General features: G+C 40.2%; 1 protein-coding gene and 1 long non-coding RNA gene across 5 annotated transcripts; one reads left to right on the top strand and one right to left on the bottom strand.

Moving 5' to 3' along the window:
• Positions 1 to 1,503: 1,503 nt before the first annotated feature.
• On the bottom strand, positions 1,504 to 6,317 carry LOC117063986. Its single transcript, XR_004429203.1, has 2 exons — positions 5,887 to 6,317; positions 1,504 to 3,964 (listed from the first exon to the last, which is right to left on the bottom strand). It is a non-coding gene; the product is annotated as an uncharacterized LOC117063986 (long non-coding RNA).
• On the top strand, positions 5,759 to 18,823 carry ZNF24 (zinc finger protein 24). 4 transcript variants are annotated; one of them, XM_033177970.1, is made up of 4 exons: positions 5,759 to 6,013; positions 9,615 to 10,117; positions 10,371 to 10,572; positions 18,812 to 18,823. In XM_033177970.1, exons 2-3 carry the CDS (start codon positions 9,698 to 9,700, stop codon positions 10,551 to 10,553), a joined length of 603 nt encoding a protein of 200 aa, XP_033033861.1. In that variant the 5' UTR covers positions 5,759 to 6,013; positions 9,615 to 9,697; the 3' UTR covers positions 10,554 to 10,572; positions 18,812 to 18,823. The 4 variants fall into 4 exon arrangements, with proteins under 4 accessions (XP_033033861.1, XP_033033858.1, XP_033033859.1 ...); XM_033177967.1 differs by lacking the exon at positions 18,812 to 18,823 and adding an exon at positions 12,575 to 18,111 and having other exon boundaries at positions 10,371 to 10,518; XM_033177968.1 differs by lacking the exon at positions 18,812 to 18,823 and adding an exon at positions 12,575 to 18,111 and having other exon boundaries at positions 5,923 to 6,023; positions 10,371 to 10,518.
• Positions 18,824 to 19,214: the final 391 nt, after the last annotated feature.

Below are 19,214 nucleotides of genomic sequence, written 5' to 3' on the forward strand. Positions count from 1 at the left end.
TCTCTCTATGTAGACCAGGCTGATCTTGAACTCCTGGCCTCAAATGATTCTCCCACCTTGGCCTCCCAAAGTGCTGGGATTACAGGCATAAGCCACCATGCCCAGCCCAGGTTTTTGACAATTATCATAAGGATACAGTAATCAAGCATGTTAAATAACATGCTTGATAACTTAAGAGTTTAGAGAAATGAGAAATATGATCAACTGATTTTTTATAAAGATGCAAAGGCAGTTCAATGGACAAAGGATGAACTTTTATCAAATAGAACAATTGGGCATCTTTATGCAAAAAACAAAACAAAACAAAACAAACCCTTGACCTATATAGTTCATGCCTTATACTAAAATTAATGCAAACTAAATCATATATTCAATGTGAAATGTAAAACTGTAAAACTCTTAGAAGAAAACATAAGAGAGTCTTCATGGTCTGGTATTAGGTATTATTAGATATGACACTAAAAGCACTAAAAAATAGATAAGTTGACATTCATAAAAATTAACAAGTTTTGCTCTGCAAAACACACTATTAAGAGAAGAAAATATAAGCTACAGACTCAGAGAAATATTTTCAAATCACAAATTAGACAAAAGACTTATGTCTTTCCAAAACTCAATAGTAAGAAAAAAATGTTAATGGGGAGGGAAACTTCAGCAGACACTTCATAAAAGAGTACTTATGGGTGGCAAAAAGCACCTGAAAAGTTGTCCAACATCATCATTAGCCTTTAGGGAAATGCAAATTGAAACAATGATGAGCTATATTAGAATGGACAAACGGCAGCAGCAAAAGACAATACCAAGTGCTGTTAAGGATGGGGAGCATCTGGAGCACTCATGCATTGCTGGTGGTACAAAATGGTACACTCTGGAAAACAGTTCAGCAGTTTCCTTGGAAGTTAACCATGTACTTACCATGCGACCCACCAATCCCACTTCTAGATATTTACTCTAAAGAAATAAAATCTATGTTCATGTAAAAACCTGTCCATGAACTTTTTTTTTTTTTTTTGAGACGGAGTCTTACTCTGTCGCCCAGGCTGGAGTGCAATGGTGCAATCTCGGCTCACTGCAACCTCCGCCTCCCAGGTTCAAGTGATTCTCCTACCTCAGCCTCCTAAGTAGCTGGGATTATAGGCACACACCACCATGCCCGGCTAATTTTTATTTTAGTAGAGACAGGATTTCACCATGTTGGCCAGGCTGGTCGAACTCCTGACCTCAGGTGATCCACCTGCCTCAGCCTCCCAAAGTGCTGCGATTACAGGCATGAGCCACCACGCCTGGCCTCTGTCCATGACTATTTATAGTAGTTCTATTCATAATCACCCAAATCCAGAAACAACCCCAAAGTCCTTCAGTGGTTGAATGGATAAACAAACTATGATACAAGTGGAATACTACTCAGTAATAGACTGGAATCAACTATTGATACGTATGGCAACACAGGTGAATCTCAAAGGCATTATGATGAATGAAAGAAACCAGCCTTAAGAGATTACATACTTTATGATTCCATTTTTATTACATTCTGGACAAGTCAATACTATTGTGACAGATGACAAATCTATGGTTGCCATGAATTAGGGATGTGGCAAAGGCGTGAGTACAACTTGATGGAGTTTTACAGAATGATGGAACTATTCTGTATCATAATTTTGGTGGTCGTTTCACAAATCTAAAACTCAGAAATATCTGCCCCCTGCCAAAAATGCCATATTTTGCTGTCAGTTAATTTTATTAAAAGAGAAGAACTCCATAAATAGAGAATAACGAAACAAATAAACAAAGCCAAAAGTTGATTCTTTGAAAAATTAATAAAATTGATAAGCCTCGCACAAAACTTGAAGTCTTGATTAAGAAAAAAGAAACCAGAAATTAGCAATGTCAGGAATGAAAGAGGGGACATCTCTACAAACATTAAAAAGATATTAAGGAACTATTTAGTATTATTAGGCATTAAAAGATATTAAGGAAAAATTGTGAACTTTATGCCAATAAATCTGACAACTTAAATGAATTAGATAAATTTTTTCAAAGATACAAACTATTTCCCCTTTTATCTCATGGACCAGAAATGAATCACATACTCATTCCTCGCTGCCAGCAAGGCAAAGCGGTATCTGGCACAGGGAAGCAGAATGGTCATGGATAGCTTAGCTCAATTACAATTTATTCTTACAGCTGGGCACACTCCCAGCTCTCCATCCAAAAAATCAGGAGTGTATTAAAAGTAAGGGGAAGCACTTTGTGTAGGAAGCTAACAATGCTTGCCTGTTAGGTTTTCAGTCACTTGCAATCAAAAGACTCCTCATACTGTATACTTACTAGCTAAAATGGAATATTTAAGCAATGTACTGAAAGCGCCCAGAGGGAGATACTTTTGAGCTGAAGGGGATTGAGAGCTCCAAAGCCTGGAAAAAAATCAGTCTTGGATGGAATCCGATAACACCAAATCTGAAGGTCTATACTTTCCTTCCAATGTGAACACTTCTTTTTTTTTCTCTTTTTGATCAGGATCTTGCTCTGTCCACAAGGCTTAAGTACAGTGATACGATCACAGCTCACTGCATCCTCAACCCCTCAGGTTCAAGCAATCCTCCCAACTCAGTCTCCTGAGTAGCTGGGACCAAAGGTGCAGGCCACCATGCCCAGCCTAAAAACTTCTTGCTGGCTTCCTCCATTTCAGGGTGCCTCCCTTCCCTCTCAGCACACCATCTCATTTAGGAGCCCTTACAGGCATTCTGCTCTTCTCTAGTAGCACTCTACACTGCCTTGTGAATACTTGGTTTTTTTCTGTTGTTGCTGTTTATTTCCTTAATAAGAGATGGTAATGTTAAAGGAAGGAATCAAGCTGGACATGGTGGCTCACACCTGTAATCCTAGTGTTTTAGGAGGCTGAGGCGGGAGGATCCCTACCAGGAGTTTGAGGCTGCAGCAAGCTGTGATTATGCCACTGCACTCCAGCCTGGGCAACAGAGTGACACCCCATCTCTTTTAAAGGGAAAAACAAAGAAGGAATCATGACTTCATTTTATTAATCTCTGTATTTCTGGTACCCAGGTGGTATCTGCCTGGTAGTTTTGTTTGTTTTACCATTAATTAATGGATCAGATGTTTGGTATCAAGACAAGGTTGAAAGATTTGGCTGGTAAAGAAATGAGCCCTTTTTGAATTTAGACATATTATTATTTACAAAGACATTGAAAGCAAAAGCAAGTGCCAGCTCTCCATGAGCTTTTGTCTCAGATACCAAAATGATGACACCAAAACAGAAGGGGCTGGATGACTACAGCATACGTTGTGGACACCTTGTTGCTGAGGGGTCATTGCCATGCTGCAGCTAAGCCTTGTTATAACCTGTGGCTGTACTCTAAGTGGCTAAGGCAGAATGGCTCATTGGAACCCGGGAAGCAATGAGAAACTGCCTCATGACAGTCTCTTTGGAAGACAGAGAGCTGAGTGGGAAACAGCCTTGCAGTAGCTGCTTACAAGTCTCTCACTGTGCTCATCTTCTGGGAGGACACCAAGGTGTTCTGCCAAGACTCAGATCAGCTGTGGTTCAGGCATTGCCTATGTGGTCTATGTAGATATGTGCAAGATTGTCAGGCCCTGGTATGAAGCTGCTCCCTCCATTCAGGTTGTCCAGAGGAACATGATGTTTTATCTTGACTAGATCTTTAAGATGGCAACAAGGGCCACCATTCAGGAAAAATCCCAAAGGACCTCAGAAGGATGGTGTTTCAAAGCAGGTGTTATTAGCGTCTGCCTTCAAAAGAGTAACTTAGTGAGGAAAACCTCACTGTGGTTTCCATGTAGTATTTTAGAAGGAATTAGGAATAGAATGGAGGCCAGTTACAGTGGCTCATGCCTGCAATCCTAGCAATTTAGGAGGCCAAGGCAGGAGGGTCACTTGTGCCCAGGAGTTGGAGAGCAGTCTGGGAAACATAGGAAGACCTCATCTCTGAAAAACAAACAAACAAACAAACAAATTAGCTGGGCATGGTGGAGCACACCCGTTGTTTAAGGACTTGTCAAAAGTGTAAGTCCAGCCTTCCACAAGCATTTCAAGATAAATTATTATAACATAAAATGGAGGCCTTTAATTAGGAGAGTCAAGTGGTTTGATTTGTAATTTTAAATGATCGCATCACCACCTGTTTTATGGTACAAAATGCCCAGTTACTCAGGAGGCTGAGGTGGGAGGATCACCGAGTCTGGGAGGTCGAAGCCACAGTGAGCCAAAATTTCACCATTGCCCTACATCCTGGGTGAAAGAGCGAGACTTTGTCTCAAAAACAAACAGAATATAATCACAGGAAAAGGGTTTTGTAAAACGTTGCAACATTTTTAACTTCCCCAAGGTTTCGTTTGAGATTTTTGTTTTCCAACATTAATTAGATGTAAAAACTCATAAAACAAAAATGACTTCAGCTAGCCTTTATGAATCAGAAAAGAGGGAGAAGTTGGGAAGAGCAGCCAAGCTGCTTGGGGGCCGTATCCAAGTAGCAGAGTGAAAAGGCTGGATTTCTGAAGCTTCCTGCAGTGAAGAGAGAAGTGTTAGCACGGGTTGTGAGAAAAGCTCTGGTCGGAATGAAAAGCAGTGGTATAGCACACATCAGCTGCTGGCTCACTTGCTCTCTTCATGCACGAATCCAGCAGAGCCTGACGGCACTCTGCAGAGGGCATGTTCCCGAATGAGGCAAAAAGTCAAAGCCTGAGGAACTTGAAATGCTTATGTTAGGTTGAATCTGCACTTTTGACCAGTCCTTAAACAACAGGGCTCCTTTGTGTGGTGTCTGACGCCAATCATGTGACCTAACTAAAGGCAGCGATGTAACCATCCCACAATTCATTTATTTATTCAACAAACATTTATTGTGTTCTCTATTTACCAGGCAGTCAGCTTCTGGGGTCTAGGCTGGGATGCTGTGGTGAACAAGACAGACAAGGTCCCTGCCCTTAAGGAACTTAAAGGCAAAATAAAACAAAAAACAAGTAAATAAATGAGATCACTTCCATTAATAATAGTGCCATGAAGGGTCATGTGTCATGAAAGGCTGGCGGTGAGGCTGAGGATCTTGGGCCACACGGAGCTGAAGAGCTGAGGTGACTGGGGGCGCCAGGGTCTGGGGGTGCGGGCAGGCAACAGACCACGGGGGACTTACAAGACATTATAAGGAGTTTTTATTTCATAAATTATTATGGCATAAATTGGAGGGCTTTAAATAGGGGAGTGAAGTGGTCTGATTTGTAATAAATGATTGCGTCAGCAGCTGTTTTATGGTATAAAATGCCCAGCTTGAAGATGACCATGCATTCTACAAATTCACCGTGACATCGCTGCCAAAACCCTTAACCTGTCTCATCTAGTTTTCCTGACAGATAAATAGGTCAGAATAAAGCTCCGTGACATAACTAGTGGGAGCCAAAGATTTGAATCACGTCTTGGTTTCAAATCCTGCTACCCACAAATGAGTTGTGAGCTCTTGTCAAGTTATTTACTGTATTTGTGCCTCAACTATCTCAGCTGTGAAATGGGGATAATGAAAGTTCCTACATCATTTATTTGTGAAAAAATAAATGACATGTAAAGCACGATGAGAGCGCCTGGCACAATGTAGTAAGTTTTCACAAATACTCGCTTTTATTCCTTCTTGCAGGGGATTACTGAGAGGATCCACAAGATAATGCACGTGAAAGGGCTTGCGAAACTGTAAGGACTATGTTAATGGTAGAGTCCTCTACTTCTTCTTTTCTTTTAAACGGTCCAGAGGACGATAGGCTGTTCCAGGCGCGAGGCCAAGCGCAGCATCAATGCGGTCATTGTCGTGGGGCCGCCCCTCCCCCGCCCGGGGTGCTTCTCCATGGCAACGTGGGCTTTACCTCTCCCCGCCTCCTCAGGCCCGCAGACCGGAAGCAGCCCGTGCCGGGGGCTTCTGGGAAAAGGCTTGTGAACGGCGTTTCTGCGTCTGCCGTGGACAGCGAAGCTGCTGCGGTTCCTGAGCCAGAGGTTTGCGCTGGTGTGCGGGGAACGTTATGAGAGGGAGTGGGACACCGGGCTAGGGTCTGCGGACCTCTTAGCAGGAGCCGGCGGGGAAGCCTTCCCGGGACCTTCCTCAGCTTCCCGGGAGGCGCGGGGAACAGGCCGCGATCTCCGCGCCTAGCAGTTGTGGGGCGGGGAGAGGTAGGCGGCAGGCTCGCTTGGGTCTTCGGCGTCTGCAGAGAGCTCTCTATCCCCCTCTGTCCTCCGAGACCCTCACCTTCCCCCTCCCCCCCGGCCGGTTTTGTTCTATTTCGAGGCCCTGGCGTCTCGCGGAGGGTTCTGGGAGTCGTGTTGGGAGGAGGTGGTTGTGGGGCGAGACTTGCGCGGGGCTGTTGGGATTTGTAGTCCCACCGGCCGCAGGCGGAAGTGCCGTGGTTCCGACGCTCTTGTCACAGGGTGGTCTTTGGTCATCTGAAATCCGCCGTCCTGAGTGCTGGGAAGAGGGGCTAGAGGACTGGCCGGGATCGGGGTACACAGCGGGTCTTTGCAGCAGTAAGGTGGGCGATCACCTGGAACGAGGTGCCCTGACCAAACATTGTCGGGACCGTCGGCCTTCCCTCCATTTCCCACAAGCAGTATGCTCTACAGCATAAAAGGAAGAGAAATTTATGTAGAAATAGTTGCACCTTTGATAAGCAGGATCTTGGAATAGGAACAAATCAGTGTTGGCTAGACCTTATTTATAAGGCCACCACACTCCAGGGTATTTAATTAAACCAGTATGTATTACTTGTCTGATAAGGCCTTTTCTGATTCCAGTCTTCATCTTGCTTGGGTTACGATAAGTTTTTTTAAGTTGTTCAGAATTTGGGCCCTGAGTAAATAACTAGAATAGGCTGCATGGCTCATTGCTAGTATGTGTCATAAACAACAGCACGGGCGTGAATAGTGCAAATAATAAAGGTCCAGAAACAGCATACAGTTTCCCTGAAGGTAGAAGCTGGGGAAACTGTGAGTCATCCAGTGTAAGGACAAGACACTGGACCACTGCAAGACGTTAAGGTGCTTGTGCGAGTGCCTTTTCTTAATAGAATTTTCTGTGATTAATGCCTATCATAAATATAAATGTACGTATGGTGTGGTGGAAGACTGAATATTTACGTATTATGTGCAAGATAATTTTTCAAAATTATGTGATCTGTTTTTCACATATGATCTTTTCAATATTATGTAATCTGTTACTCAGCAAGTGAACATTTTTTTCACATATTTTAAGTCCAAGGAGTTCTTAAATACCTTAAAAATATTTTTTAAGTTTTAAAATTTTTTTAAGCACATAATAATAAAGCAAACCTTCGTTTTGGTTGACTTGTGTCTGTCAGGAAACACCAATCCTGAATTGCAAATAATGCGTTCCAGGGTCACGCACATTTAGAAAGCACTGAAGTAGTCTGGTTCTTACTTGGATTCTTTTGATTATTGACATAGGGTTTGTCGTCTTAGTAGGTCATGATTGGCAGACTTTTCCTGTAAGTGGCCATATAGTAAGTAAGGTCATGCATAATTTAACGATAGTGCTACGGTCTGAGAAATGTGTTAGGCTATTTCATCCTTGTGCGAGCGTCGTAGAATGTACTTACACAAACCTAGGTGGCGTAGCCTATTACACACTTAGGCTATCTGGTATGGCCTATTGTGCCTAGGCTACAAACCTGTACAGCATGTTGCTGTACTGAATACTGTAGAGAATTGTAACACAATGCTAACTATTTGTGTATCAAAACATAGAAAAAATAAGTAAAAGATGATATAAAAGGTGTAAAAAAAAAAAAAAAGGTATGCCTGTACAGGGCACTTACCATGAATGGACCTTGCTGGATTGGAAGTTGCTCTAAGAAGTCAGTGAGTGAGTGGTGAATTTGGAGGCCTAGGACTTTACTGTACACTCCTATAGATTATATAAACACTGAACACTTAGGCTACACTAAATTTATTAAGAAAACTTTTTTTTTCAATGATTAACCTTAGCTTACTGGAACTTTTTCACTTACAAACTTACATTTTTTTTTAACGTTTTTACTCTTGTGATAACACTTCGCTTAAAATACAAACACATTGTACAGCTGTATAAATATATTTATATCTTTATTTTGTAAGCTTTTTGCGACAGAGTCTCGCTCTGTCGCCAGGCTGGAGTGCAGTGGCACGATCGTGGCTTACTGCAACCTCCACCTCCCGGGTTCAAGAGATTCTCCTGCTTCAGCCTCCCGAGTAGCTGGGACTAAGGCGTGAGCCACCACGCCCAACTAATTTTTGTATTTTTAGTAGAAACAGGGTTTCACCATGTTGGCCAGGATGGTCTCGATCTCTTGACCTCGTGATCTGCCCGCCTCGGCCTCCCAAAGTGCTGGGATTACAGGTGTGAGCCACCGTACCAGGCCCAGCTTTTTGCTCTTTTTAAATTCATTTTTTAGAGACAGGGTCTCACTCTGTTGCCCAGGCTGGAATGCAGTGGTGCGATCATAGCTCAGTGGAGCCTTGAACTCCTGGTCTTTAGTGATCCTCCTGCCTCAGCCTCCTATAGTGCTGGGATTACAGATGTGAACCACTGCACCTAGCCAGTTTTTATTTTTTTTTCTTTTGGAATTTTTTTTTTGTTAAAAACTAAGACAAACACTTGCATTAGCTTAGGCTTACACAGGGTCTGGATTATCAATATCATTGCCTTCTACCTCCGTATCTTGTCCCACTGGAAGGTTTTCAGGAGCAGTAACGGGCATGGAGCTGTCATCTCTGTGATAACAGTGCCTTCTATAATAGCTCCTGAAGGACCTGCCTGAGGCCATTTTGCAGTTAACTTTTTTTTAATAAGTAGAAGGAGCACACTCTAAAATAGTATAGTATGAAAAGTATAGTAAATACATAAGTAACATAGTCATTTATTGTTATCAAGTTTTATGTATCATACATAACTGTATGTGTTAAACTGGCAACACAACAGGTTTGTTTACATCACCATCACCACAAACATGTGAATAATGCATTAATCTTACAACAGCTACAGTGTCACTAGGTGAATCTTGAATTTTTCAGCTCCATTATAATCTTACGAGAGCACTGTCATCTGTGAGGTCCTTCATTGACCCAAACATCATTTTGTAGTGCATGACTGTGTTGGGTTTTTTTAGGCCATCTAGTCTGTTGAAACTACTCAGCTCTGCTATTGTAGCGTGAAGTATGAGTAAGTACAATTTTTTATGGATACGGTCATGTTAATTTCGTATCATTTTCACGTGTCATGAGGTATTCATTTGACTTTGGGGAGCTCCATTCCCTAAATATCATTAGGTATTCATTTGATTTTAGGGAGCTCCATTCCCTAAGGCACTGTGGTGAAGACCACAGCCATTTAAAAATGTGAAAATTATTATTGGTGCAAGTGTTGTACAGAAATGGGTGACAGGCTAGATTTGGCCGCGAAGCTGTAGTTTGCCAAATCCTGGTGTAGGTTATTAACTGGACTTTTTAACTCCGTCAAAGAACAAGTATCTTTTACTGTTATCAGTGTAAGTCCAAATTCTTAGGATATTTTTGCTTATTTATATATCTTTTATTTCTTGTGCCTCAGGAGTGCCTGTGAAGAAAACGGGGTATTGCCCTGAGGCTTATATTCTGCCTCAGTTGTATTTTCTTGAAATATTATAAATCAGAATGTCTGCACAGTCAGTGGAAGAAGATTCAATACTTATCATCCCAACTCCAGATGAAGAGGAAAAAATTCTGAGAGTGAAGTTGGAGGAGGATCCTGATGGCGAAGAGGGATCAAGTATCCCCTGGAACCATCTCCCAGACCCAGAGATTTTCCGACAGCGATTCAGGCAGTTTGGATACCAGGATTCACCTGGGCCCCGTGAGGCTGTGAGCCAGCTCCGAGAACTTTGCCGTCTGTGGCTCAGGCCAGAGACGCACACAAAAGAGCAAATCTTGGAGCTGGTAGTGCTGGAGCAGTTTGTTGCCATCCTACCCAAAGAGCTACAGACTTGGGTTCGAGATCATCATCCAGAGAATGGAGAGGAGGCAGTGACAGTGCTGGAGGATTTGGAGAGTGAACTTGATGACCCTGGACAACCGGTGAGCCTGCTTGTGTCATTTCCTGGGTCAGAAGCACTGGCAAAGTAGTAGGCAAAGCTGCTGAATTAATTCCACTCAACTAAGTTAGAATTATGTTTATACCTTTTCCCCCGTGCCCCTACCACTCCCTGTTATCTGTGCTTCTTTGCCATCTAGGCTTCTGCAATATTTGTTTTATGGGGTTTCTCTTACATGTGTTTAGTTCTGATTCTCATTACAGTTCCTTCTCTGAATCACATCTTTCTGTTTCCAGGTTTCTCTCCGTCGACGAAAACGGGAAGTACTAGTAGAAGACATGGTATCTCAAGAAGAAGCTCAGGGATTACCAAGTTCTGAGCTTGATGCTGTGGAGAACCAGCTCAAGTGGGCATCCTGGGAGCTCCATTCCCTAAGGCACTGTGGTGAGGACCAGAACTCTGTGTGGACTAGAGGGTGAAAGAGAGCGTAGGCCGTTTGTTCAGAACTTTGCTTGTTCTCAGTGGTGGAGGGAATCATATCACTCTTAATCTAAGATCTCAGTTTTTTTCTGATTAAGTTGATTTTGCTGGCCTCAGATCTTTTATTCCTAGACATTAACATCTTCACCCTTTTCTTCCGTTTGAGTTTCCTTCCTAAAAAGAGTTGCCCATGTCAGGCTACCATTTGCCTTACTTTGAGCCAGCACCCACCCATGGACCAAGTCCCTCTATTTTACATTCAGTATTACTTGTCATCCGTTTTCCATCCTTTTACTTTCAATCTCCTGCCTAATTCCATTGGTACAGTAAGCTTACCTGAAAACCTCTTCTCATCTCTCTGTTGTATATCACTGAAGTCTTTCTAAATATTTATTTCTGATTTTCTTCAACGTCTACCCAGAGTCATTTTCTTCTAAGAAGCTTCTTTTGTAGAAATTATATTTGGAGTAATTTTTTTCCTTTTTCTAAGTATTTACGTAAAAAAAGCCTTCTTAGCTATAACATGCTTTAAATGCAGAAAAAGCTTTTCTAAAAGCTCAAAGTTGTATTAATTCATGAGACCGGTCTTTCCCATTATATTGGCCATTAACACCATATACTTATGTGTATCCTTTGATATGGCCCAGTATATTCCTAAAACTGCTAGATTGCTTTCTCATGTTTATGTGAACTAAAATGAAATTTTGTTTGACTCTGCTTTAGTAATCATTCCTTGAGGTAGTTGTAGATGGTGCTTATATGTCATTGAATGAGGTCTGAGCAGGTTTTCTTCACATCTGAGGGGACAGTGCCAGCCAATCAGAACTTTTGGGATGGGGCTGAAGTCTGCTGAAAATCTGCAGTTTTACATGTTTCATGGGACATTCTTCTGTGCAGTAAAGTTTGAGAAGCATCATTCTTGATATATGGGGTTGATATTTTCAACTTCTCATCTGAATTTTAGAGTGACTTTTCACCTATGTTTAAATAGCCTTATTTCAGCTGTCTAGTCTCTTCCACACTTGGGAATTTCTGTTTCCTGTGTGCCGTTTGTCTCCACTTAATCTTCAAACTCACTCCTCTGTTTTTCAAGTCTCCAAGCCTCACTGTCCTCTAACCTTTCAGTCTCTCTCTCTTAGCCTTATCTCCTGACTTTATCTTTTTGTTAATTATTTACTATTTCCCTCTTCACTGAAGGCAGTTGCTAACCCTAGATTAACTGTATCTTTACTCCTTAAGGCATGAAGTTTCAGAAAAGTCTTAAATGACACTTGCTGTTATCTCTGCCTGCATGTGAGTGATGCTACTACCTGTTGGTAATTCAGGCTTTTCTTTCATTGGACATGTTTCACTGGCTTAGAAATAACCATTTTTCTAAGTACCATGACAAATATCACATGGGGCAAGCTTCTTTTATTGGAAAACTTTCATTTATTAGGGGCATACTGAATTTTTATGTCATGTGTTTGGTTAACACAGGATGCCCCAGCTTATCTTCAGCCTCTTCGTGTCAAGACTCCTGTGTTCTGCTTTTAGTCTAACATTGGCTGTGACCTGACTTGTCTTGTTCATTTCAGAAATAGCCACTTTCTGACAGGTTTTTAAAATTTACTTCTTTGTATTTTGATGCAATGTCTCCCTTTCTCAAAGCAAAAGAACATTATAATGATTTCCTAGTGGCCAGTTTTATTTTATTTTTATTCTTACAACGTTTCATCCATACCTAGCCACATAACTTTGACTATCTCCCTAGCCATCTTAGAATCTACCATCTTTCTGCCCTTTGTTTCCTGACTACCATTTATAAACCACTTGCCTATGTTTTATTCAGATATATCATGATGTTATACTGTTATTTCAGAGTAATTTCATTTTTCTTTTTTGAGAACAGGCCTTAACACCACTTTCAGAGTGGTTTATAGATGTGTGCAAGCTATTTAATTCATTAAAAAAATTTTTTTTAGGTTTCTTTTTCCCTTAATAGATAATGAATGATATTTACATTTTCTGTTTTTTTCAGATGATGATGGTAGGACTGAAAATGGAGCACTAGCTCCAAAGCAGGAGCTTCCTTCAGCAATAGAATCCCATGAAGTTCCTGGTACTCTCAATATGGGTGTTCCTCAGATTTTTAAATATGGAGAAACCTGTTTCCCCAAGGGCAGGTTTGAAAGAAAGAGAAATCCCTCTCGAAAGAAACAACATATATGTGATGAATGTGGAAAACACTTCAGTCAGGGCTCAGCCCTTATTCTTCATCAAAGAATTCACAGTGGGGAGAAACCTTATGGATGTGTTGAGTGTGGGAAAGCATTCAGCCGAAGTTCCATTCTTGTGCAACACCAGAGAGTCCACACTGGAGAAAAACCTTACAAATGTCTTGAATGTGGGAAAGCCTTTAGCCAGAATTCAGGGCTTATTAATCATCAGAGAATCCATACTGGGGAGAAACCTTATGAATGCGTTCAGTGTGGGAAATCATATAGTCAAAGCTCAAATCTTTTTAGACATCAGAGAAGACACAATGCAGAAAAACTTCTGAATGTTGTGAAAGTTTAAGAAATTGAAAAAAAAAATTCAGCACTCAGGTCTTTTTCTTCAGAAATGAAGACAAAATTTAAAATATGAAATGATGCAGAATAGTTTTTTCCCTATTGACTGTCAGAAAATCCACTGGGAAATGTAAAAATCTTCACTCACCATTATGATTTTATCTTGAAAGAAATGGTATCGTACCTGCCTAGAAACTGAAAATTTAAACTTAATTCAGGTCTGAATGCCTAAATTTCCCATGTGATGTTTATGTCTCTATTCTCCAAATAATGAACTACCTGATTCATTGTCCTTTTCTTGAAAGTTTCCTTTTTTCTTTAAAGACAAATATGTTATTTCTGCATTGATCATTGAAATGTTCTTTATAAGGATACATTCCCTTATAAAAAGGCAACAGGAATTACAGTCTGAAAACCATTTTAAACCATCTTTTAAAAATTTACCCTTGTTTCCTTTTACCTAATTTGAATATGCATTTGAGAAAATAGAGGATAATGGATGGCTAAGAGCCTCAAAATGAGCCATAAGATCTCAGATAAGAAGTGATGGTGATAAAACATCAAAAAGTGAATGGAACACCTTGATTGGGGAAGATACACAAATACTTTGATCTAAGAATTGAAGTGTATCAAGAATTTATATTCTGCCTGCAGGAAAATTCAAAAGCTACTCATCCTCTCTATAATTTGGAGTCATCTTACTAATGAAAATAATGTTTTCCCATATATTATTAAAAAGCATACAGTCTAAACAATAGACAATTGTAAAATAATGAAGGTAGAAATTATAACACTAGGGAAATATTTGTAGTGGATGGCAGTGTTGAAGGGCAAATGTAAACATAAGGGTAATGGTCTGTCATGGCTTTTAGAAAAAGATGATCAAATTCATCATTATTTTGCCTTCATCTTTGCTAAGGATAGAAAATTCCCTGACAGGTGGACAAGTATCAGGTTACCTATTTTTTATTCCTTTGGTACAAAAGGGTTGAACATCAGGCTAAAAAAGCAGCCATGCGTGTATTAAACATTTTCTACCAACAAGGCACTGTGCTAGGTACTGTAATCCTACCCTAAGTAGGTAGGTATTCTTCCACTGGAAATCACAGGGGTTTGCTGTTTCGTGTGAGTTAGCCTCTTCCCCTTGTCTGAGCACTCCTCAGGGGAGGTCACCTGTGAGGTTCCCAGAACTAGAGTTCTTTTACCAGGGTGTTGTATTTGGAGGGGGAGGAGGACTTGGCTCAAAGAGCTAGCTCGCTCTCCAGTGGTCTTCAGAGGTGACTCCACGATACTCTTACCACAATTTGGAAGTTTGCGAATCTTTTTAAAGAACTAATCAATCTCTTAATAGCATTGAGGTGGTACCTACATATTAAGTTGAACGGACTGTTCTATTTAAAAAATAAACAACTAGACTATTAACAACTAGTTTATTAACTATCCTATCAGAATTGAATTTTTTTTTAATTTTCAGTCTTAACACATTTTTTAAAATGTATTAAAGTAATACATTGTAGTAGTAGGATTATGTACTCCTTGGCTGAGAATTCCAAGTACTGTGGTTCTACTGTTGAGTGGAAAACTCTGGAAGTTAAAATATAGAATATGAGAGGAGGCTTTTTTATAATGGGCATCATTGTGTGGAAAATGACCCATGTGAATACAAATATTTCCTAGTTCAGAGATTTTGGTTATATCTGGTGCTTGGATCAAGTTTAAAAATGGAAGGTGAGATTTTGCGTGAGCCTATTAAAAAGCATAGTAATAAATGCAAGGCCAGCTGGTTGGAGAAGTGAGGCAGAATGGAGCTTGTTTATAGGTTTTCTGATAACAATTATAAAAAATGTGCTTTATAGATTAAGATTTATTGAAGTATAAATATGTAGTAATGATATAATGTATTTTAAGTTATACAAGAAAATGTAGGGACTTTTGTTTGGGTCTTTTTCTCTGTGGCTAAGGGAAAACAAGTCAATGTCCAATAAAGCTATAAACTCCTCTGCTTTAAGATAAATGATGTGATTTATTTATTTATAACTGGCTTCTTTCCAAGTAGGTTTTGAGGTGGCATATTTGGAAGACAGCTGGGATGACAGAATTCTTGTATCAGAGTAGGTAAGAAGGGAGCAACCTCTCAATGGCTGTTATGTCATGCTTTTTAAGATCATATATGGTTCCTATATACAAGGAAGCTTCCCTGTGGTAGATTTGTCATAAATGCCAAAGATATTTGGTAATGTGAGTGTAGAAAAAGTAGTATTAGGGTTGGCAAATACTGTCTTTGTCTTGGCAGCTCTAATATCTGCATTGTTCAGAAAGGATTCTGAGGCTAAGGCAAAGCTCTGTGGGGAAAAGGGACTGGACCAAAACAAACCGGATGGTAGCACACAAGAAGAGGAAATGATGAGATGTGTACTTTCTCTCTCTGGTTAGGCTTAGTTCCCACTATACAAATTGATTTTGAATACTCTGTAGTGATTTTTAAAATTCTATCCACACAATCATTTATTACCCACACAGATAATCTTAGAAATTTGGGGGAGTGCCTAGCTTCTGATGAAGTGGTGATATGGCAGTTGCCAAGCAGTGGCATCGCCAGAACATCTGGTTAGCAAATGAGCAGTCATTTTAGGTCATGCAGACTGCTGATACCTGCCCAGTAGCCACTGAGCGTTTGCTGGTTTTTTCTTCTGGCTTTCTTGGAGGTTAAGCTCTCTGTAGTCATACCCAGTTGGTACTTGTTGATCTTTAGCAGTATGTCTCATATTCATGTAAATTGAAGGGAGGGTTACATGTACTGAAATAATCTGCATGCTAGGCATTGGCTTAAGACACTGTACCTATCTCACATTTGTAGACTAGGAAAGCAAGATTCAGAGATCATGTGACTTGCATATGGCCTAGAGATAAAACACATCTGGTTCTGTAGACTCCAGGGACATATTCACCATGCCATGGGTGGTGGCTATTAAACCTCGATAAATTTGTGTTTATGGTTAACAAATGTGAAAGCTATTATACATTGCTGGTTTGAATTTTTTACAGTGCAGAAATGTAAAATGAAAAAGGGTATTTCCTTTCACAATGTTACCCAGAAGTCATGATAATTTGGTTTGTTCTTCTTCCAGATTTAGGCATATACTTATTTAATCAATAATGTGTTAATAGCTGACACCTGTGGTTGCTGTGACAGGCTTGAAGTGCTTTATCATGGATTAACTCTTAATCCTCAGCTACTATATAAAGTAGGAGATAACCCCATTTCACATGCACTACACTGAGACTTGCCTCCTCTCTGCCCACATTGAAGATGTTCTTTTTTCATAACTATATACTATTCCATTGCATGAATATTTTGTAATTTATTTAATCCCCTATGGATTGATAATTAGGTTCACTATAGATAAAGGTGTAGTTAACTTTCCTGTACATGTATTTTGCTAATTGTGTGGGTATTTCTGTAGGATGAATAACTAGAAATTGATTGGATCAGATTTCACGTTTTCAGTTTTGAGAACTAGTACCAAAAAGATTTTACCAATTTACAACTCCATCATTAGTAAGAATGCCTGTTTGCCTACAGTCTGCCAACCCTGAATCCTTTAATTTTGATAGGCAAAATTTCTTTCTTTTCTCTGAATGTTAATGAGGAGGAACATCTTTTCATGTTTGTTGGCCATTTGCATTTCCTATTATGAATTGCTTTTGCCCATTTTTCTTTTTTTAATTATGAAAGTGTAATGACTACCTTCTCATTGTATAAAAAATAATAACACAGTTCTTTGAATAGAGAGACCTTTTCTCCAATGCTACCAATCACATTTCACCACAGTTTAACATACATCCTCTAGTCACCTTTCCATGCAAATATACATACACATAAAAACACTTTTTACATAAATAGGATCGCATATTCTGTAGCTTTTGGTCTCAAAAAAAGATAACAGGTCTTTAAATTTCCTTAATGGTTGAATATGATTAAATACTATGAAAATGCCATTATTTAACTATTCCCTTAATTTTTTTTCCTCTCGCTATTACATTGCCAAAGTAAACATCCTATTGAGATGTCTTTGTGCATGTGTGTGAATATTTCTTTAGTCTGGAGTCCAGTAAGGTGGATTGTTGGGTCAAAGGGTTTGTTCTCTGTCCACCTTTAGTCTTCCCAAAGGCCTTCATAACTGTATTTTCACCAACTGTATGGAAAATGTTCATTTTCCCATATAACCATACCTACACTTGATAGTTTTTGTCTGTTGGGCGAAAAAGAATCTTTTCTTATTTTGCATTTCCCTGACTATAAAAAAAAATGGTGAGATTGGGGTTATTTTCATGTTTATTGGCCATTTATAGTTTACTGTGGATTGTTGGTATCCTTTACCTGCTTTCTATTGGGTTATGTGTAGGTATCTTGTTATTGTTTGTTCAGCATGTCCTTCCCCATCTTCTAGTAATACAACCCTTATTTATTTGTGGGGAACCCATTCCCTGTGGCTTAGGTGAGTACATGACCAGGCCTGGCCTCCTGAGTCCCACAGCTTCCTAGCCACAGTGATTAAAGAATGGGTATATAACTTAAGCCAGGCTAAGGAGAGCCCTCAACAGAACTTCTGCTGGGACTACTGGAAAGAAGGCTTTATGGAGATCCCAGGAATCAAGGACCATGTAAACCTGAATTTGTGCCATGTGGAGAGAGTCTGTCTGAGGAGAAACTCGGATGCTAGCAGAAATGGAAAGAGAACTAAGTTCTGATGTCATTTTTCTGGAGGCCCTAGATCCAGCTGTGCCTAAAGCCTGCCCTACCTCCGGACTTTAAAGTTTTGTGAGCCAATAAAGTCCCTTTCTTGTTTAAGATAATTGAATTGGGTTTCTGTTCTGATTAATATAGGTTATTTGTATTTTCTTATTGATTTGTAGAAAACCTTTGTAATTTTAAATTCTAGACTTTATGCACTATATAAGTTAATAAAATTAGCATGGCCTTCCATGATTTGGCCTCTGTCAACTTTTGCCATTTGTTACTCCACTCTCCCTATAACACACACCACACACATGTACTTTACATTCCAATAGTAACAGAACACTGATGTTGGGAATGTGGATGAACAGCTTTTTACACAGTTGCCTCTTTGGCAGGTCTCTTCTTACTCTTCCTTTAGACTCATTCACCTGGGACTTTAAGGGTTACACTGCTGAGAGCTGGACCCATCTCCTACCATTGTTCTTGGGGGATTCCCCTCAGACATCCCCTGTATGCAACCCTTGGAGCCCTTCCAGTGACCTCCATCCCAACTCCATGGTTCTCTGGCTCTTTGTTTCATTCTCAGGCCTGTGGACTCAAGACCTGAATGAATACACACAGACCTGAGCAGCCTCACCCTGTGGGCTCTTTTCTGTGGCCGGAAATGTAGCAGTGCTCTATGTCATCTGGCACCTCTGATTAATCACATCTCCCAAGATGGAGTTTTCAAAGAGATGTCTTTCAAAATTGAGCAAAACATTTTGCAAGCTTTTATTCAACACATGCCCACTCTGGGTCAGGCACTGTTCTGGGATTTACGTCTGTTGCTTGTGTATGTGAAAAACTATACATGGCAGTGGAAAACCCAAAGTAAATGAGAAACAGTTTTTTAAAAAAGCATATTGTATGTCATATGATGACAAGTGGTTAGGGAGAAGATAGGAAAGTGATACAAAATGTCAAGAAGGAAAGAGTGCAATTTAGATAGGTTGGCCGGGAAAGGTTTTCACTGAGAAAGTGACATTGGAGAAAAGATAGTATAAGGAAGCAAGCCATGAGACTGGAGAATGTTCCAGACATGCAGACAGCAACTGCAAAGCAACTTGATGTAGGAGCAATGCCTCATTTGTTCAAGAAAGCAAAGAGGCCAGTACGGCTACAGCAGAATGAATATGGGGGAAACTAGCTGAGGCCAAAGACAAATGGTGAGGGTGGCAGGGAGAAGCTGGATCATGGAGGACCTGGTTAGCCATTGTTGGAACTATAACTTTCTTTGAATGTAATGAGAGACCATTAGAGGTTTTGAGCAAACAAGTAATGTGACAAGGTGCTGAGAACAGCTGAACAAAACTAAGTCTCCAACTAGT

Source organism: Trachypithecus francoisi, unplaced genomic scaffold (genome assembly GCF_009764315.1).
Source record: "Trachypithecus francoisi isolate TF-2019V2 unplaced genomic scaffold, Tfra_2.0 Lachesis_group19, whole genome shotgun sequence".
In the NCBI taxonomy this organism is placed as follows: Eukaryota; Metazoa; Chordata; class Mammalia; order Primates; family Cercopithecidae; genus Trachypithecus; species Trachypithecus francoisi.